This window comes from Zootoca vivipara, chromosome 6 (assembly GCF_965207765.1).
Source record: "Zootoca vivipara chromosome 6, rZooViv2.hap1.1, whole genome shotgun sequence".
Classification (NCBI taxonomy): Eukaryota; Metazoa; Chordata; class Lepidosauria; order Squamata; family Lacertidae; genus Zootoca; species Zootoca vivipara.
Window position 1 is genome coordinate 76,885,669 of NC_142589.1, and position 21,450 is coordinate 76,907,118.

The 21,450-nt window shown below is 49.3% G+C and overlaps 1 protein-coding gene across 1 annotated transcript in view; it reads right to left on the minus strand.

Annotated features, from left to right (window-relative positions):
* Positions 1–7,706: 7,706 nt before the first annotated feature.
* EHD2 (EH domain containing 2) overlaps positions 7,707–21,450 on the minus strand; it is a 37,601-nt gene continuing 23,857 nt past the window's right edge. Inside the window, exons 4-5 of the mRNA XM_035118042.3 lie at positions 14,773–14,937; positions 7,707–13,854 (exon numbers count right to left, since the gene is read on the minus strand). Coding sequence (XP_034973933.1) covers positions 13,318–13,854; positions 14,773–14,937 — 702 coding nt within the window. The 3' untranslated portion in view covers positions 7,707–13,317. The remainder of the gene's footprint in view (positions 13,855–14,772; positions 14,938–21,450) is intronic.

A 21,450-nucleotide genomic window follows, 5' to 3' on the forward strand; every position in this document is an offset into this window, starting at 1 on the left:
GGTTGTGTCATCTGCATATCTGAGGTTGTTGATATTTCTTCCAGCAATCTTAATTCCTGCTTGGGATTCATCTAGTCCAGCCTTTCGCATGATGAATTCTGCATATAAATTAAATAAGCAGGGAGACAATATACAACCTTGTCGTACTCCTTTCCCAATTTTGAACCAATCAGTGGTCTCACAAATCCTGCAAAAAGTAGAGGTTCCTTGGGAGATGATGTGTTTCGTTGGCAAATTTTATAGAGTCCTGATGTCGCTTTGAGATTTGCACAGCAGGTGTGTGTGCTTTTTCCTGCACCCTTCCGCAAGTCTGCTCAGCGTATAAATAAATACAAGATCCCAAAGCCACTGTAAAAGTCCAGCACTCTTCTCTCAAACTGCAACTTACCCTAAACGCTGTCAGGAGGTTCCTAGTGTTTGGGGAACTGGAAAGCAAAAAAAAAATTAAAAATTACCCTGGCTTTATTCACACGGCAGTTTATTCCCCAATGTTTCCCTAACTCCTAATTTCTGAGCTTTCACACGACTCAAGAGCTGCTCCCAGAAAACTGATGCAATATATACCGTAGTGCATCTTTAGCGCTCATCTCCATGTTTTTTTTTTAATTCCAGGAAAGAATGTGGGAGTAAAGCAGGGGTAGGCAACCTAAGGCCTGTGGGCCAGATGTGGCCCAATTGCCTTCTTAATCCAGCCCGCGGACGCTCCAGGAATCAGCATGTTTTTACATGAGTAGACTGTGTCCTTTTATTTAAAATGCATCTCTGGGTTATTTGTGGGACATAGGAATTCGTTCATTTCCCCCCCCCAAAAAAAAATATAGTCTGGCCCACCACATGGTCTGAGGGATGGTGGACCAACCCACGGCTGAAAAAGGTTGCTGACCTCTGGAATAAAATGACAACATTTGGGTCAGTATATGAGTTTACAGTTCTTTCCTGCTGTTTCATGGAGGAATTGGGGGGGGCATCCAATTACTCAGTGCATCTGACTGTTAACCAGAAGGTTTGTGGTTCGAGCCCATCCAGTGAGTGCTGTGGGTGAGATCCCTGCATTGCAGGGGGTTGGACTAGATGACTCTCGGTGTCCCGTCCAATTCTACGATTCTATGATTTGTCATAGAAAGAAATCTGCTCCTTTCCCCTTATGGGGTATCCAAGAGCCCGTATAGAGTCCTTAAGTGGGTTCCCTATCGGAAGGAGAAAATAGCAGAGGCCAACCAGAGAATATTGAGAAGCTAGTAAGCCTGATCTTTATTCAACTATTGCAACAGGGTGCTCACTGCCACACGCAGGAGGGAGGAGGAACCCAGAACAATGGTGCACAAGCCCTTTGTATAGACCAGGCACCCCCAAACTCGGCCCTCCAGATGTTTTGGGACTACGACTCCCATCACCCCTAGCTAACAATATCAGTGGTCAGGGGTGATGGGAATTGTAGTCCCAAAACATCTGGAGGGTCGAGTTTGGGGGTGCCTGATATAGACTTTTGAAATTGCCCACCCTGTAGCTCAAAACCACCGCAACACATCATACATACATCACAGAAGAGGATGAGCTACAGCAGAAATCCTGTTTGCCAGGATATTTGTTAATGGCGGTGCTTTTTTTCTTCTTCTGGGGGTATGCAGGGGTACGCATACCCCTAAACATTTTGTGAATCTATGTTTGGCCACATTGAGGGGCAGTATTTAAATATGAGTAGGAAAATGAGAGTACCCCTAAACATTTTTTTAAGAAAAAAAAAAAAGCACTGGTTAATGGTCACTGATTGCTTTACCTGGGCAGCCTGGGCATTCTTTTGTGATGGTAAATACTTTTAATTCCTGAAACCAGGTCACAGGCTCACCCTATTCATGCACAAATACACCCTTAAGACAGTTACAGGTAGGTAGACAGTGTTGGTCTGAGTCGAAGCAAAATACAAAAATTCCTTCAGTAGCACCTTAAAGACCAACTAAGTTTATATTTTGGTATGAGCTTTCGTGTGCATGCACACTTCTTCAGATACCCTTAAGACAGGTAAGCAAAAGACAATGGGGAGGCTTTCCCATTTCCTTCCTCCTTGCAGAGAAATGTGTGAGGTCAATTTGGGAGAGTCAAAATGGTTTGGGAGAGTCAAAATGGCTTCAATATTGCCCCCCCCCTACTATTTAAGACACATACTTATGTATGTGTTTGCCTTGTACATTTATGAACGTTTATTTTATATTTGGGACCTTAGAGTTCTTATAACAGATTCTATAACTGCTTATACCTAGGGCGTAAGAAATTTTGAAGAGAGATCCCAATGCAGGGTGGGTTACTACCTGGGGCCCAGGAGGCCCAAGAGCTAAATGCAGAAAATTGTATATTTTTGTTCTGTAAACGGCCTTCCGTATAGTAATGTAAAAAGGCGGTATGCAAATTAAAACTGGAATGAAGATGCCCGGGCCTCTCTTCTGCAGGCCACACTCTCTCCTGCCCCACAGCTTTCCACAGCCCCCCTCTTCAAGTACCTTTACAAAATCTGGCTGGAATGAGTCCTTGAATGCTGGTAGTGCTTCTTGCCAAGTGTGTGCAGAAACTAGCTCACCTTGCAAAGGTTGTTGTGCTCCTGTAGCTCTGACACTTTGCCTCTGGCCCCGCCCACCATTGCAATGTGGCTCCCGCAAGGTCACTCTGAAGAGAATGCGGCCCCCAGGCTGGAATATGTTCCTCATTCCCGGGTTCTGCCGTATTATTTCTGCTAGAAGTGCAGAAGCTGGCATTCCCTGTGTCCCCTTCTCTCGCTCGGCCACACACTTTCCATAGAAGCGCGCACACAAATGTGCTTGGCTTCCTCCACAATTTTCTGACTCACCTTTTTAATTCTGACTCATTCTTTCCCCACCCCCACCCCGTTCCTGCCCCACCATCTGTTTTCCACTGACCCCTGAAATGCTCTGGGTCTCAGCCCCGACCTTGTTCGCACCCCTTTTCTATGCGTGGGTAGAACCCAGAGCAAGGGTTGGGAGCCGCTCGCTCTGTGTCTCCACTTCTGTTCCAAAATCAAAAGCAGTGACTTGGAAACGCAGTCAGGGAAGCAGGAGACAGCAGGGTTTAAGAAACAACGCAGGAAAGAAGGGAAATCCTTTATTAAGGGGGACCAAATGCTGTGCTGCAAAAATATTTTCCTAAGCAGGTCGAAAGACAACCACTGAATTGGGGTTAGGTAACAATTGATTTCACTGAATCCACACTCACTTGATTGGATTCAATTGAGGGTCCAGATCCAGGAATCCCGAGTTCTTTCTACGAAACGCTCTATGCACAGAAGCTGTAAAACACATTTTTGATATGATAGCCATGTTCAAATAGATAAAAGGATGTCATATAGAGGAGGGAGAAAGGTTGTTTTCTGCTGCTCCAGAGAAGCGGACACGGAGCAATGGATTCAAGCTACAAGAAAGAAGATTCCACCTAAACATTAGGAAGAACTTCCTGACAGTAAGAGCTGTTTGGCAGTGGAATTTGCTGCCAAGGAGTGTGGTGTAGTCTCCTTCTTTGGAGGTCTTTAAGCAGAGGCTTTAAGCAGAATGCTTTGATGGTGTTTCCTGCTTGGCAGGGGGGGTTGACTGGACGGCCATTGTGGTCTCTTCCAACTCTATGATTCTATGATTCTATTGCAGCTGATCTTTGGAAATTAGCTGGAATCAGCTGATAGTTGTTTCGGGTTTTAGGGTTCATTTCCCTTTTTACTGTTCTGAATGTGGTGGAACCATAAAATGTTTTATATTGATTACAGTATAAGTAAAAAGGTAAAGGACCTCTGGACGGTTAAGTCTAGTCAAAAGCGACTATGGGGTTGCGGCGCTCATCTCACTTTCAGGCCGAGGGAGCCAGTGTTTGTCCACAGACAGGTTTCTGGGTCATGTAGCCAGCATGACTAAACTGCTTCTGGCGCAATGGGACACCATAACGGAAACCAGAGCGCACGGAAATGCCGTTTACCTTCCTGCTGCAGCGGTACCTATTTATCTACTTGCACTGGCGTGCTTTCGAACTGCTAGGTAGACAGAAGCTAGAGCAGAGCATCGGAAGCTCATCCCGTCGTGGGGATTCGAACCACCGATCTTCCGATTGGCAAGCCCAAGAGGCTCAGTGGTTTAGATCACACTGTTGTTCTGGGGAAGCTACACAGTTAAAACTGTTCCACTATCTGTAAACCTTCTTAGGAACTTGAGTTTGTTTGTTAGCTGACTGGTACATAAATAGTAGAAATATATTACAAACCTGAATGGTGGATTACGCCCCGTCCCCTATTTTCCTGCATGCTTTTTGGTCATATGGAGATTCAAATCCATGTTAGTATAAATACCCTCTGGCCTGGTCGCCTATGGTGAATAATGATCACTTCCAAGCAATCAGGCAGAGAAGGTGGTGGTTCTGGGGGTGGGTGGGCCACAAATGATTAATAATGTGAGAGCAGATGGGTTGCAGAAATTCGTGAAGGCTCCTTATTTTTGCAGACTGATTTGCAGGGCTGGTGTGTGTGTGTGTGTGTGTGTGTTGTGTGTGTTGTGTGTGTATAATATCTCTTAAACATAACACTAGGCTTGTTTTTCATGTATTTAAAATACAGTGGTACCTCGACTTACGAATGACTCGACTTAAAAATGTTTCGAGTTACAAACAGAGTTCCATCCACCATTTTGGATGCGGTTTAGATAGGATTTTTTCAACTTACGAATTTTTAAAATCCCCCCCCATTGTCTTCGACATTACGAATTTTTCAACTTACGAAGGTCCGTTCGGAAAGGATTAAATTCGTAAGTCGAGGTACCACTGTATTTAATATCTGCTAGAGCCTTTAAATCTTGCTGTGAACCATGTCCACACCCCAATCCAAAGGAGCGCTGGTGATTAAATCATGCCACTTGCAGCGCTCCCATAATGCTTGCATGCACACCATACGGTATATGTAAGGCACATTTAAAGCACACCCACAAAGAATCATGGGAACCGTAGTTTGCCCACCACAGAATTTCAATACCCAGCACCCTTAACAAGCCCCCGTTCCTGATGTTCTTTTCTTGTGTGCGTTTTAAATTTATGGTATGTGCACAGCCAATGTGTGTGCTGGCCCTCGGTCCCGGTCCTCCCATTGGACATAGGGAAGAAGTGGCTGCCAGGTGGGAGACACTGGCTAGTCACTGAGCTTGCAAATGCTGGCCTGGTAGCACTGCAATCTGGAGGGGCCGTCTTGGGTTTGTGGAGGCATCAGGGCAGGATTTTAGGGCACCTATCCAGAGCCCCACTCAGCAGAATGAGCAGGAGGGCCCCTGAGCTATGGGTTATGAGGTTATTAAGTCAATAAAATCATGCAAACTGTTATCTGCAGAGCTGCCCCTGTTCAATACGATGGGCTGCTAGTCTTAAATTAGCAAACTGCACCCACTCTGCCCTCCTTAGTCGGGCAGGGGCTTTGCCCCAGCACTACCCCCACTGTGGAATCTCCATGTACTGAGCAGCTCGGTACCGCCTGTTCTTTTTGGCAGCGGGGAGAGGAATGTGAAAGTTTCCTTTGGCCTGGCGAGGAGTGTTCTGGCCGGGGCCCAGCGGGTGACTCACGGGCTGGGGACACTTGCCATGCCCTGCCAAATGGAGGGGGGAAATGCTACGTGGGTCTCCAAAATTTCTTCCCCCCAAGGCTTTGTACAGTGGTGCCTCGCTAGGCGAAATTAATTCATTCCACGGGTCTTTTCTTATAGCGAAAAATTCGTCTAGCAAATCCCATAGGAAAGCACTGAATTTTTTTTGACTATTTTTTTGGCCCATAGGAACGCATTAATTGAATTTCAATGCATTCCTATGGGAAACCGCGGTTCGCTAGACGAATTTTTCGTAAAACGCATTCATCTAGCGAGGCAAGCTCCGCTCGAAAAATCCTTTCGTTAAGCGGAAATTTAGTTAAGCAGGGCATTTGTACTGGACAAGTCCTGCAGATCTCTGGTTTCTCTCAAGGAAGATAATGGTGCAGCTGTAGAAGAAAGACATGATGCTCCTTCAAGGGAGCTTGTTAAAGGTTGATGGGAACTGTAGCTCCGGGAGGGCTCCGCTACAGTTCCCAGGGTTCTTTGGGGAAACAGTGGCGGACTTGGAGTTCTCAAATTTCAGCAGCCCCCTTTGCCTCTGCTCAGGGTTCCGTCTTCTCCACCATGCTTTTTAACATCTATATGAAGCCGCTGGGAGAGATCGTCAGGGTTTGGGCTGGGTGTTCATTAGTATGCAGATGATACCCAGCTCTACCTCTCTTTTAAATCAGAACCAGTGAAGGCGGTGAAGGTCCTGTGTGAGTGCCTGGAGGCGGTTGGAGGATGGGTGGATGGAGGCTAACAGATTGAGGTTGGATCCTGACAAGACAGAAGTGCCATTTTGGGGGGCAGGGGGCGGGCAGGTGTGGGGGACTCCCTGGTCCTAAATGGGGTAACTGTGCCCCTAAGGGACCATGTGCACAGCCTGGGAGTCATTTTGGACTCACAGCTGTCCATGGAGGCACAGGTCAGTTCTGTGTCCAGGGCAGCTGTCTACCAGCTCCATCTGGTACGCAGGCTGAGACCCTACCTGCCCGCGGACTGTCTCGCCAGAGTGGTGCATGCTCTGGTTATCTCCCGCTTGGATTACTGCAATGCACTCTACATGGGGCTACCTTTGAAAGTGACCTGGAAACTACAACTAATCCAGAATGTGGCAGCTAGACTGGTGACTGGGAGCGGCCGCCGAGACCACAAAACACCGGTCTTGAAAGATCTACATTGGCTCCCAGTACGTTTCCAAGCACAATTCAAAGTGTTGGTGCTGACCTTTAAAGCCCTAAATGGCCTCAGCCCAGTATACCTGAAGGAGCGTCTCCACCCTCATCGTTCAGCCCAGACACTGAGGTCCAGAGCCGAGGGCCTTCTGGTGGTTCCCTCCTGCGAGAAGTGAGGTTACAGGGAACCAGGCAGAGAGAGGGCCTTCTCAGTAGTGGCGCCCACCCTGTGGAACGCCCTCCCACCAGATGTCAAAGAAATAAACAACTATCTGACTTTTAGAAGGTATCTGAAGGCAGTCCTGATTAGGGAAGCTTTTAATGTCTGATGTTTTATCGTGATTTTAATATTCTGTTGGGAGCCGCCCAGAGTGGCTGGGGAAACCCGGCCAGATGGGCGGGGTGTAAATGGTTAATAATAATAATAATAATAATAATAATAATAATAATAATAAGGCTCCTGAGACTCTCCCCAGGCCACAGCTGCCGCACCGTAGCATACAAACGTAAAAAAATGAATACCACACTGCTAAACTATCACACCAATGTGAGGGAATACATATAAGCCCTCAGCGCCGTCTTAAGCGCCCCTGTCGCCATGGTGCGCCGGATCTCTCCGGCGCCCTTCCGCCCCGTTTCCCAACGCGGTGGGCGGGTGGGTGCGGCGCTGCTGCGTGGCGGGTGGGCGGGCAGACACAGCGCGATCTCTGGCGCGCCCCGTTTCCCAGCGCGGTGGGCAGGTGGGCGCAGCTGCGCAGCGGACCGGCGGACCAGCCGGCCAGCGGGCGGGCGCAGCTCGCGGCGCCCTCCTGGCGGGCCGGCGTCATGGTGCCCTGCGCCACCGGGGGTCTATTATGAGCCGGGCCTGTAAGCCCTATGCTAGACACACACAGGCACACAGCACCAAGATCCCGGGAAAAGTAGGCCAAACTCCGGCTGGTAAATATAACTTGTTTTATTTAGGCTGAAATGCTGTTACAGTGACAAAGGCACATTGCAGAAGCAGCAGGGGGTCCTCTGCACACCTGGGTCTCCCAAGGAAGGGCATCAAGACCAGCAGGGAGGTCTCAGTGAAGACAGTTGGTTCCTTAGATCCCCCCCCCCAAAAAAATGGAATCAAACTTCTGGCCTTGATCCTGAGGTTTGATGTGGAGCTGTCTTCCCTTTATAGCCCAGGGCAGCTCTGCTGGTGCAAAGTCCTGGGATGCAGATCAGCCCTTGCCTCTGCAGTAAGGTGATTGGGAATGACCTTGCAAATGCAGGGCTGCTGGGAACAGTTTGGAAGCAGAATGAACTGGGCGAAACAGTATATGCACACGCATAAGGATATTCATATTTTGTATAGGTGGCTTTCATCATCTATTCTGGGTGCAGAGTTTGGAGTCTTTGGTTGCAGATGTTGGCATTTTAAGAATAAAGGGGTGAGGGCCCTGCCTACAGGATGGGGAACCTACAGCTGCACCAGTGGGCCAAGGGGTTTTCTAAGCACACTCTAGGGACCTGTTTGGTCTTGTAAGTGCCACACAGCTTCCACCAGAACCAGGCCACCTGAATGTCGGTTACACGCTCTCTGCTCCCTGTCTGTTTCACCCAATTTAGAATTATCCAAAGTCAGCGACTAGTCACTCCTAAAGCAAACAGCAAGCAAAGTAGGCAGATAAATGCTGCTGTTTTGATGTGAAATAATAAGCACATGGCTTTTGCAATAGTAACAATAAGGCTGAATGGAGCGGGCAAACAATCTCGAGTGTGCAGCTGAAATGCAGTGAAAGAGGGAGGGATCTGAGCCCAGCAGGTACCGGTATACATGAAGCAATGCAGATGGAATAAAAGTGACAGTTATTCCCTACACACAGTGCTCACATGAGAGCAAACTTGACAAGAAAAAGTGCTACTGCGAAAACACAGCTGGAGAGGCCGGGAAGCAGATTTGAACTTCACGACTACTGGCAAAAGTTTGTTGACAAAGTAATGCAATGAATGAAAGGAATGTTGTTTGTGTCCCACCCAGCCCAAAGGATGACATGCCAGCAAAGGATCTGCTGCCCAACAAAGAGCTACACATTTGAGAACCTCGCGATTCTTTGGTGTACATACTTGTTTTAAAGCAAGTTGCTAGACCTCATGAATTTAGATAAATGGTTGGAAAGTTCTCCGAGTTTCTTCGCCTCCTAGAGTTCTTTCACATTCCGCTAACTTTCTTCTTTTGAACTCCAATGATTTGGGAGGGAGGGGGGGAAATCAATTAGCAGGAGGAAAAGTATGGAAGCATATATGTGCAAATATACATCATTAGAAACTTGCAGAGAAGACTTGATATGTTGAAGCGATATGTGGAATCGACATCTCTTCTGAACCTCATTCCCACAACTCTTTCCACAGAACCAGACATCTCTCTCAAAAGAACCACGTAAATTGTAAATAGCCCCCTCTAACCACTAATGATCACGCACATTCTGTGACATAACAGCAGCTCAGCCACGATACTTGAGGGGACTCACAGACAGCTGACAGCCAATGTTTAGGTCAAGGGGGGACAACCTTTCAACACCAGAACATCTACACCACCGGGGGGGGGGGCAGGAGGTCCAGCTTGAAGGTCTACAGGTTTAAAGGGACAAGCATCCTTTACAATTCCTGTAATAGTTGTAAAGATGATATCACATTGAAAGGTTGGTCACCCATGGCGTAAGCTCTTCAGTGTGTGGCGCAATATATTCCAAAGACTGAATGTGCAAATCTTGAATTTTGAACATGGAACATGCACAGCCCTGCCAGGGAGTGCTTCACAGTCCTCTGGAGAACCATAGTGGAGTTAGCTGCACCTAAGAAAGAGGATGGGGAACCATGTACCCCCTACTTGTCTCTATGGCTGGTTCTCCGGTTTTAGTCCTACTGATTGAGACACAGAGGCCATGTCTACACGACAGGCTTGAACTGGTTTACCTGCCACTTCCTCTCCCCCTTGGAACTGTAGGTCTGCGACAGGATCTTCAAGGAGATCATTCTCAGCACCTTAAGCGATTGACAACCCGCAGTGTCCTTTGCAGGGAAGCCAAGATAGTATAAACCCCAACAATCCAAAGCAGATCTACAATGTTCTAGACGGGGTCATTATGACATGCTCCCAGGTCAAAAGGAGCATCTTGGAAGCATCAAGTGTGGGCAGAACACTACTTTGGTCTTCTCAGCAAGGGGAAAGGCTTGCAGAGGTGCATGGCACGGGGGTGAGGTCTGGACAGAATTACGAAAGAGGGCCCTCGGATCAGAGCTAGCACCAAAGGGCAGGCTTTCTATCAGTTGCAGAAGAGATCCAGGCTGCAGCTTGGGTAGAAATGCAGCTATGATGTAAGATGGTGAGCCTAAGGCACAGTGTTAGGATAATAAAAAGGCAAAACTTTGGCACTGCTAATGCATGGACTGACGACCAAACAAGACAGCGAAGTTTATTGCATGAAAGCAATTAATGTGCATGGTTTTCGTTACATAAAAAGCAGCTGCTGGTGGTGGGGAAGTTTGCTGGAGGGGAGCATGATAAAGGTTGGGGCTGGAGCCTTGTGGCACCTTAGAGACTCACAAATTCATGATTCCAGAAAGGCTTGTGCCATAACAACATTAGTTGGTCTTTAAGTTGTGGTGCAATATTCTGTCTTTGCTTTTGGTGCAACAGATGGGTAACTCAGACAGCCCTCTCGAAATTGCAACACAAAAACCCCGTGCTATGTTAATTGCGTAATTGCAGCCATCGCCAACCTGGTGCCCTCTAGATGTTTTGGACTACAACTCCCATCAGGCCAAGCCAGCGCAGTTGTTTTGCAAGCAACTTCCCCAGATATAAATAATATGCCTTGTGGTTATTTTCAGTAATATATGCATTTCTATGCAGCCTCTCGGCTAACACGTTCATCTTTTTATTTAGCTGGATAACAGAAAAGTGCAAATTTCAAAGGGTGGCTGCGTTTTTGGTTTGCATATTGTTTTGGGGCGTGCGGATTAGGTTAGTTCATCTTTAAGTGCAAGCTGAAGCAGATTGCTCCCCGATTCCCAACTTCGGCTGCCTTAGTCCAATGCAAGCCTCAAGCCATAGACTGCCCATCTGGACACCAGCCCTTATTCAACTTTCTCAACCACCTCACCCTTGCCAATGGATGGAGATCTTCTTGGCTGTGAGGTAAACCCAGGCCTCTACCTGGCCTTTGGCCAGTAGAAAAAGCATGATGTTTGGAGGAAGCTAAATCCCAGGAGGGCTTGGGGTGTGGCAGTATTCAGGCCTAGGAATGGAAGCTATTTTAGTAGTCAGCACAAACAGGCAGCTAAAGCAATTGAGGTGTGTTTTCTCAAAAGCCAGCAGAGGCTTTTGGGGAGTGGATGGGACGGCAGCAAACTTCCTCACCGTGTCGCAGGCCTCCGTAGGGAACGACCCTACTTGAGCCCAGAGAAGGCTCCAAGCCATTTGGTTTTCTGAGGCTGAGAAAACAGAGCGGCAGCCTGCCTCAGGGATGATGAAAAGCTTAACGACAAACGAAGCAAATGACGACGCCTTTCAGTGGTACCCACCCGAAATCTGGCCTGTGAACATGAAGGCCAGGTTTTTGCCTCTTGCCTACTGGTAGGGCCGGCTCTGGCTCGAACGCAGCAAATGTGGGCTAAAGCAGAGCTTGCTAAGAGGATCAGAAGAATCCTGCTGGATCAGATCAGTGGGCCATCTTGGGTTCACAGTGGCCAACTGGATGCCAATTTGGGAAGCCTGAAAAGCAGGACCAGATTGCAACAGCACTCCCCCCCCCCTTGCAATTCCTAGCAAGTGGTATTTGAATGCACACTGCCTATGAGAGGGGAGGTAGCAACGGCTATAATGGCTGAGGGGGATAGACAGCGTTTTCACCCATGAATTTGTCTACTCCTCTTTTAAAGCCACCCAGGTTGGTGGCCTTCGCCACCTCTTTTGTTCCTGTGTAGGAGCTTCCACCCCATATCCCCAATACACCCCATAACACTTGGGAAGGCACTCGCCAATAAGCTCTTGCTTCTGCAAGTGTCTTCCCAGAAAGTGGGGTGGTTGGGGGAAATGCCTGTTTCACTGAGGCAAGCGCTCTTAATCCCGTCTCCAGGTGGAAGACGCTTTTGCTTCCCTGGTCTGCAAAGGGGGCCATCTCAAAGGCTGGATTTGAAACGCTGCCACCTCAAGCATTCTCTTGAGAAGTGCCAGGGGGCACTTCCAATATTTGCTGGTTTCCTGCTGGCCCAACTCTCCTTGTTTTCCCTGAGGGGTTTTGCACATTCCAGGCAGGCTCTCGCTGTGAGGGGCATCCCTCCAATGGAAAATAAGGGAGTTCGTTTAACTTGGTTTATCTATCTAGCCCATGGTTTCTACTTTGCTTTCCCAAGCCAACAAACACCCAAGGCATAATTTTCACTTGCAAGGATGGAAAAAAAACCCCAGGCAAAGCTCTCTTCTGCCACCAACACTATCTGTGAAATGACAAGCCCAATCCATTTCTTTAGCCTCACCTGGAAATGCCGGGGATCGAACCTGGGACCTTCTGCATGCAAAGCAGATTCCTTACCACTGAGCTATAGCCCTTCCCTAGAGGGTCCTGTACTCTGGCATGTAAGGGTTGCTAGGCGCGCATTCATTCTGCAAAGCTTGCTCTAAAAAGAGGACACTGTAGTTGAACCAAGCCTACTGATGGCAGTAGGCCAGGGTGGGTCAATGGATACTCTCTTCCTGATTTCTTTAAAGGCTTCCTGGTCAGTTTTGCACGTGGACTTGAGTGTGGACTGATGTTTCTGTCCTTTTCCTTGCTGGTCTTCCTTCACTCCTGCCTCACGTCGCCCCCCCACCCTGACTGATGGAGTAATGCCGGCAGCAAAATGCCACCCAGGAAACCTTTGACAGTCGCTGTCCATAAGGCCCGGCCAGAATAATGTACCCGAGCAGTCTTGAGGTGTCCAGCTAAGGAGGTTCAACGTAGAGAAGGTTTCTAATGGAGCCAGAGGAATGAAAAGGGCACACATTGGAGTCTGAGCTGGCAACAAGGCCAAGACCCAGTGAAAAAAAGGTCAAGATTCTTGGGTCAAGGTTCTCTTCATTTGCGAGCAGCAACAGAACAGTCTGAGGCTGGTGCTGTGGAAGCAGGTAGCTCAAGCGTGAGATAACTATTGCAGCATTGCCGCAGGGAACCCTTTTTTTGCGAAAGGAAAGTACGGCACGAGTGAAGACCAACGCACTGGCCCAACTAGGCCTGGGAGAAGGAAGTGGAAACCTGGACCGTGAGCCCAGCTGAAGTAGTTGAAACGATGCTTGGAGAATTAAGGCCTACGTGAGGAACTGAAGCCTGTCCGGTAGGGACAAAGAAGAAGGCAGAAGTGGTGACTGGCTTGAAGGAGGGAGCAGGAAACAGGACCTGCCATGCTGTGCAAGAACGAGGCCTTCACAAGGGCTTTGAGCCAGATATGGGCGGAAAACGGAAAGCCGGCGCCAAACCAGGGCCTACTGGAGCAGTTCAAGCCTGGCGTAGGGATGGAGGCCAGCTTGGGGAGATTCCTTACTCTGCCGACCCCTTCTGCCGACGCTTGGAGGGCGGCACAAGGTGGCGGGGCAGGTCGGAGGGCAGGCCATGGCCCTCCAGCTTGACCTCAATGAGGTGGCTGGCAAGAGCAAACTCCTCGTCATCCAGCATGCCGTCGCGGTCGACGTCACTGAGCTTCCAGATCTTGCCGAGGACTGAGTTGGGCAGCTTGGTGCCGACCATCCAGTTTTTGGCTTTGGTGCCGCTCAGCTTGCCATCCATAGGGGACAGGTTGTAGAAGATCTCGTCATATTTGGGCTTGTCCTTGGTCACAACCCACTCGTCGTCGTCCATGCCCTCGTAGGCTCCCTCAGTCGCCCCTTCGATGAAGGGGCCGTTGCGGGTGCCTTCGAAGGCACCGCCGTGCACAATCTGCTCGGGGACCTCCACCTCCTCCTGGCGCAGAAGGGGCATCAGCTTGGCAATGTCCAGTGTCAGCAGTTCGTCCAGAGCATCCACCATGCGCGGCTTCAGCCCGTGGAATTTGGTGAAGTCGTGCACCATGAGCATCTCCTAGAAAGAATTGGGAGAGGAGGAAGTGACATAGCTTATGGGACTAGCCCTGTGGCACTCCTGCCTGTCTGAACTGAAATACAATGCTATATTCTATATACATTAAGTGATGCTGAACCCCTGAAGCTGGGTGACAGGAGCAAGCCAGCAGTAAATCACACTGAGCAAGTCGGAGTTAACTATTAGCAAAAACAGGATCTGCACAGGAGTGCTAGGCCTAATGAGCAAAGCAACTCATCTCCAGTAGGTCTTGCCCACATGAAGCAGTTGCTGAGAGTGAAGGCCTTCTCACAGCTGCCTAAGTCCCCTCCTCTCCAGGGCTTTCCCCAAGCAATCTGAGACTGTGCCTGCATGAAGCTAACTTCTCCTCTGCCCTCTTCATGCCTCTTCTGGTTCTGGGAGACCAGGAGAGAGGGGAGCTTGTTGCAGAAGGAGGGGGAGACCCCCTGGCTTCTTCAGCAGCCTGACTCATCTCTGCCTCTTGACCTCCCTCCTCTCCAGCCTCTGCTTCTGCCTCTGATTCTGGACTGCTCTCTGCCACATCCTCTTCCCGCTCACTAAACCCTGTTACCTTTTCAGCTTCTGACACCTCCTCTTCCCTGTCTTCTCCCTCTGGCCACTCATTGTCATCCCACCACTCATCCCCTGGCTCTGAGCCTTCTTCCCCTGGGGGGGTTCCCCAGCTGGTGCCTCCCACCCCTTCTCTGCATCCAAGCAGCCCATGACACTAGGTGAGCATTCTGCCTGCACACCACCAGCAACATTGGAAGGGACACAGATTCCCTACCCCTGATCCTGAGGTGAGGGCCATGGCAAAAAAGTAAAGGAGATGCGATCTAGTACAGGGAAGCTTTTGTTGTTTTGCCTATCATGGCTGCTTCAGATGAGTGCGATGGGAGACAAGGAAACTGCCCTCACCTGCATCTTGTCGCAGTCGGGGAAATCGCCCGGCGAGATGTGATGCTCAAGTTGGATCTTGGCGAAGATGACGGGCAGCTTGGCAATCAGCGCTTTCTTCTTGTTGTCCTTGCCAAAGACAGACGGCATCTCTCTCTTCAGGTGGCTGATGATGTGAGCATGCACCTGGGTGGACCGAAGCAGCAGGTTACGAAGATTGGCTCTTAAGAGCAGCATGTGTTTCTGTCAGGCCACATTCACACCACGCATTCAAAGGACTCGGCCCTGTATACCCGAAGGAGTGTCTCCAACCCCATCATTCAGCCTGGACACTGAAGTCCAGCTCCGAGGGCCTTCCGGCGGTTCCCCCACTGTGAGAAGTGAAGTTACAGAGAACCAGGCAGAGGGCCTTCTTGGTAATGGCACCCACCCTGTGGAACGCCCTCTCACCAGATGTCGAGGAGATAAACAGCCACACAACTTTCTGGAGACACCTGAAGGCAGCCTTTATCAGGAAATTTTTTAATATCTAATGTTTGGCTGTGTTTTTACATTGTGTTGGAAACTGCCCAGAGTGGCTGAGGCAACCCAGTCAGATGGGCAGGATATAAGTAAATAATAATAATAATAATAATAATAATAATAATAATAGATGTATTGAATACCGCCCATCACAATTAATTGGAGCTGTGCCTATTTTGATGGGTCTGCTCTGACTAATCTTCAGGATGAAATTTAAGATATATATCTTGTATCTTTGTAGCTTTTTTCTGTTTTTTCTTCAGTATCTTTCTTATTTCCTGTAGATTACGGTAGTTTGGGTTTTCCTCCCCTATTGTAATGTGAAAACTTCAATATACTTTTTTCCAAAAGAAAAAAGAAACACTCCCTCACCCCCCGTTCTTTGCTCACCACTGGTTGCAAGCTGGCCCAAGCTTTTTTGCCACCTGAGGCTAAGGACAAGATAACACTGCCTCCTATTCAATGCTCAAAAGCTAGCGGGGGGGGGGGGCGTTCCTTCAGCACCGATAACAGGAACCTGTCCGCCGCCGCACTTGAGGGTTGCAGGCTTGCTTAGGGCAAGCAGGGCAGGCTTTGTGGCATACACCTAGTGACTGTCCTCCAACATTGTTTAGCTGCACACACACACACACACACACACACACACCAGCATCTGCCACCTTACTCTGACGAAAGGTAGGACTGGCCCTGAGTGGCTGAGCTGTTGTGATGTCACGGAATGTCCTCAGGCCCTCCAAGTGGGGAGCATGGAGACAAGCAAAAGGTTAAGTGAATTCAGGCAGAGCATTTCGGTGCCGAAGGAAGAGAACAGGAAGAGGGTGCAGAAAGAAGTCAAGGCAGTAGGTGGGGATAGAAAGATGTGCTGAAGCAGATATCCTGGACTTGTGCTAGGCAGGGTGTTCTTTCCAGGAAAAGGTGTTTTTACAGAGCCAAAAAGGGCCAGGAAGCTTGAGAGGGTAGAAGTCACCGACCACTTTGGAATGCTAGCTTCAGGCTTCCAGCAAAAGCGTCACCGGCTTCCCCAACTTGGTGCACATAAAAACTGACTGTGTTCCTTCCAGGACTGGAGTGATGCAGCACTGAAGAAGAAGATTCTAACATTCGAGAGCAGCCTAAAGCAGGGTTTGCAGCCTCTCCTCTGGACTCCTGGCTAACAGACGGATTCCAACCACTTGGGTGCCACCCCTCTCGGCCGTGCTGGGGTCGTCTCCCCAGCCACCGGCTGGATTTATGGCCCAGGACTTTCCTGTGCAAAGCAGCCCAGCTCATTGTCTGGAGAATTAGGAAATCTCCACGTTGTCGTTGGCTCGGCTCATCAACCCTTGAGGTGGCAGCCAAGCTGAAGCGGCTGACGTCTGGGGCGTGAGAGAGGCTCAGAAGCCCAGGCAAGACAGGATGCAGGGGTTGTAGGAGAGAGATGAGCAGAGGAAACGTCCGCAGAGAGGGAGCCAGGAGCCAGGTTGTAAATCCTGTCCTGGGCCTCTGATCAGAAATGGATAAAGTGAGGGTCCTTTCTAATTGTGCATCTTTGATGATTTGTGCTCACAGTGGTGTGAGAGGGCAGTTAAAACGTCATCCCATTTCAATGCTACTTCAGCCTTCGATCTTTTGACTGAGCATTCATCCTGATTAGTTTGCGGGGAAGGGATTTTAATAGCTGCAGACGCACCGCAAAGTTGGCTCTCTCTCCCGCAAAGGATACCGGGCCCTACTCAGCACCCTTAATAAACTACACTTCCCAGAATTCTTTTTTTTGGGGGGGGGGGAGAGTCCTGTGTGCTTTAAAGGCACGGTGAGTACGTTGGGTCAAAGCAAGCACTATCACCCCACGCTTCCCTCCTTACCAAAAGTCCAATTTTTAGTGGGAAGGTTTGCTGCTCAGGAGCCCAAATCAGCTTCAATCGTGGAGCCTGAATTTGCCAGCACATGACAACCCCCATCCCGAAATGAGGGCTGTGTGGACGTGTCCTCAGTCCTCAACTCCAGGGTTGGTGTGCCTGACACTGGAGAAAAATTTACTGCAGAGGCCTTGGCGTCCTTCCTTGTACAGCCACCCAGCTGTTTTTTTTGGTGGGTTTGTGTTATTTTCTTTTTCCAAAGCCAGGAGGAAATTGCCACTGGAGGGCCCTTGTAATACAAACCCATCCTTACAGGTGACAGGAAAAGATAAGGCTGAGAAATCTGGGGGCGAAAACAGAAGCTTCCTGAACTTTTGGGTAACTGCTGGCTCGTTTTCTGGGTGACTGAAGAACCTTGTAAAGAATCTGCAAATCTCTGTGTGTGAGAGAGAGAGGGGGGGAGAGAGAGCTGGCAGAAGGAGTGATGCCTCCTTGCTGCTGGAACAGATTGCCTAGAATTAATCTGTGCAGTGTTTTCTAAGAGCAAATCAATGCGGCAGCTTCCCATATTTCTAAGTCACATCAGCCACACTATACATCCAAAGCATCAGGCTTCCCTCAAAGGATCCTGGGAACTGTAGTTTAGCCACTCAGAACTATAATTCCCAGTACCCTTAACAAACGATGGTTCCTGGGATTCGCTGGAGGAAGCCATGACTGTTTGAAGTGCTATAAGAGCACTTTAAATGCACAGTGCAGACATGACCTAAGTCAGCTATGTATGCCGACAGAGGGGAACATTGAGGAACTGAAGCCTGGGCCGGCCCTGTCATTGGACAAGGCAAGGCAGACCACTATAGGTGGCAGATTTGGGGAGGCTGTTTAAGGCCAGCAAGCAGCCAATTATCCATGTGATTATGTGCCCTCTCGTCCCTCCAAATCTTCACACAAACCATTGTTTTTAAGACGTGGTGATGCTGTCAGATGAGGATCCCACACAGAACTGTGTAAGTTATTATTATAATATGAATGTTAGGACTGTCAACCAGTTGAAAATTAAGTAATTTGGTAGGGGCACTTACCAGCTCCATACAGAGCCTTCAGGCATTCAATGTGCTTCCCATATATCACAGAAACATAGAATCATAGAACTGTAGAGTTGGAAGGGACCCCCAAGGATCATCTAGTCCAACACCCTGCAGTGCAGGAATCAGCCTTCCCCAACCAGGCGTCCTGCAGTTATTTTGGACTGCAGCTTACCATCTTGGCTGGGGCTGATGGGAGTTGTAATCCAACATCCACCACCTCACCATCCTTACAATAGTGGTTTGCTGCTGCTGCTGCTGTTTCCTTTCAAAGGCGACTGAATGCCGGCAGTGGATGGCGACAGAATGTGCAGTGGGTTAGGCTGTGTCCAAAACTGGGTGGGGATAGGAACCAAACCAGAAAAGGTGGGTTGCCCCTTCCCTCTCTATCTTGGCAACGGTAGGGCGGAAGGCAGGGATGCCAACAGCAGCTGGAGTCAGTGCCAGTGACAGGCAGAAGCAGCTGATTCTAGATTGGTCCCCATCTTCTCTGCCGATTTCTATGGAAACTGAGGAGGGAGAGGGTGACAGGCTGTGCTACTCTCTGGATTGGTCAAAAGCAAGAGGGCAGAGAGGTGTGAGGCTGGCTGAGGGCAGGCTGAGGTTTGTAGGACGGTGCCCTCCTCCCACCCTCATGGAGCAGCCTCCAGGACCTCAGACTCATGCCTGGCTCGCTAAAAGACTGTCTTTCTGATGGGTCAAAAATAGCTAATGCTGTTATTTGTGAGATGTGGGAGCCAGGATTTGATCTATGGCTAGGACAGATATTTGGGCGAGACCAGGCTCCTCTACCCATCTCCGCTACTCTGCGTACCCAGAGCAACAGGCCTGAGAGGAGAGAAACGAGGCGGCGTCATTCATCTAATTAAGAAGGCGGAAGATGCCACCTCACCAGGAACGTGCTTAACGAGAAAACCAGAGCAAAACACAGAGGGAAGCGTTGGGAAATAGGAAAGGGGTGGCCGAGCCCATAAACACATTGTACCCTGAAGCACAATACGAGCTTCCTCTGCGGGGACGGGGCCATTGTTCGGAGGGGGAGGCGCAATGAAGTCCCTTCCCAATTGCTCTGGAGAACAGGAAAAGCAGCAATTAAAAACTGGGCGTCGGGACAAGCTGCGGTCTCCTGCGACAGAGAAAAAAGGGGAATGGGGGTGGTATAGTGGAAGGGCCCCTCTGCAAGTAGGGTCTGTGTGATCCTATTACTTAAGGTCAATCATTTTGAAAAGGAAAAGCAGTGTAGTTGGAGGCAGCTGAAGGAGGGCAATAGTAGGATGAACCACAGCATGGGAGTCCATCCTCAGTATGGGTGAAGAGAAGTTCAGGAATGAATCTGGCACATTAGCCTGATGGGTAAAGCCTGCCATTGTATGTCCTCACCCCACAACCCCATTTAAACCCCATATTTTCTCACTGTGTGGAGCATCAGCCAAACCCTTCCTTCATTCACAAACAGGTCTGCAACGCTGGAATATCCTTCCATTCAATAATGCTTGCTGTCTCCACCTATCCGTGGTTGTGATGGGAAATTACCCCATTGGCCAACAGTTATGCAGTCATTAATATTCTCTCTCTCTCTCTCTCTCTCTCTCTCTCTCTCTCTCTCTCTCTCTCTCTCTCTCTCACACACACACACACACACACACACACACACACACACACACGGCTGTTCAAATGGGATAATACCTGCTCTTCCTTCAATCCCCACCTCAGTGGAAGAATAACCTCCCTTGTGTCATTCATTCACACAACACACCCATATCACGGTCTCTTGTAACATGACATTCTCTCAGTGCGCAATTCCTGTTCTCCTTTCCAGTCCCATTTCAAAGCCACTGTATCCTATGGGTGACTACAACAGAATTCCTACCCCAGCTCCGTTGCTGCAACTACCCCCATTGCAATGGGACATCTCTGCTTGAGGGAGTGAATGCCATATTCTCCTGTTGGAGAAGCTCCCTGCCTGCGACAGATCTCCCTTTGGGATCATTTGCCTTTCACAACCCAGCGAAGCCGTCTCTCTCAAGACGCGGTGCCTATTTGCCCTCCAATTCCATTGCAAGGGAATGTTCCACCGCCAGCCAAGGATGTTTTGCAACAGAGCATTCACGGCTGCAATGGAGCGCCCCTGAAAAGGGCAGAGGCTGCACTTCCCTTCCTCCTAATGGAACTGGTCCACAGGGCATCTCAAACTGGGGTCCGTGGACCACCAGTGGCCTGTGAGCATCATTCAGGTGGTCTGGAGTGGGCCTGTAAAAATACAAGTAAAAATCATACAACATCTACGGTAGTGCAGTGCATGACAAGTGCTACAAAAAGCAGGCAAATTAATAAGTGTCCGCCAAGACCAGGAGGCAGCAAACATTTTCAGCAGGGGGCCTGGTCCACTGTCCCTCAGACCTTGTGGGGGGCAGGACTATATTTTTGGGGGAGGAATGAACGAATTCCTATGCCCCACAAATAATGCATTTGAAATAAAAGGACACATTCTACTCATGTAAAAACACACTGATTCCCGGACCATCCGTGGGCTGGATTGATCCGGCCCCTGGGCCTTAGTTTGCCTACCCATGGCCAAGGCTCTCAGCGATTTTCAAGCACACTGGGGGACGAGGGCAGTTTGGGAACCATCAGAACAGAACATTATCTTACTGTTGTCGACCAACAGCTTATTGTCATTGACCAACTACTGGGTCATAGAATCATAGAGTTGGAAGGAACCCAGAGGTTCATCTGTTCTAAACCCCTACAATGAAGGAATCTCAACTAAAGCATCCATGACAGGTGGCCATCCAACCTCTGCTTAAAAACCTTCAAGGAAGGAGAGTCCACCACCTTCCAAGGGAGTCCGTTCCACTGTCCTAACACTTCTTACTGGCTGAAAATTCTTGTCATGGGTCAGGAGTCAGCTTCACCTGCTGAACAGCAGCCTGAAGGAGAAGAAGGCGGAATGATGCCACCTGCAACTGATCAGCCTTCAAGAACAGGAGAAGGCACTGATGAGAACCAGCTGGCTTCAGCCTTCTTAAGCAGAGCTCTCAGCAGCAGAAACAATGCTTGTGGTTCCTGGCCCTGCCTTGCTGTTTCCTGCTCTCCATCTAGACCAGCCATCCCCAAACTGCGGCCCTCTAGATGTTTTGGCCTACAACTCCCATGATCCCTAGCTAAGAGGACCAGTGGTCGGGGAAGATGGGAATTGTAGTCCAAAACATCTGGAGGGCCGAAGTTTGGGGGTGCCTGATCTAGACCCTTGT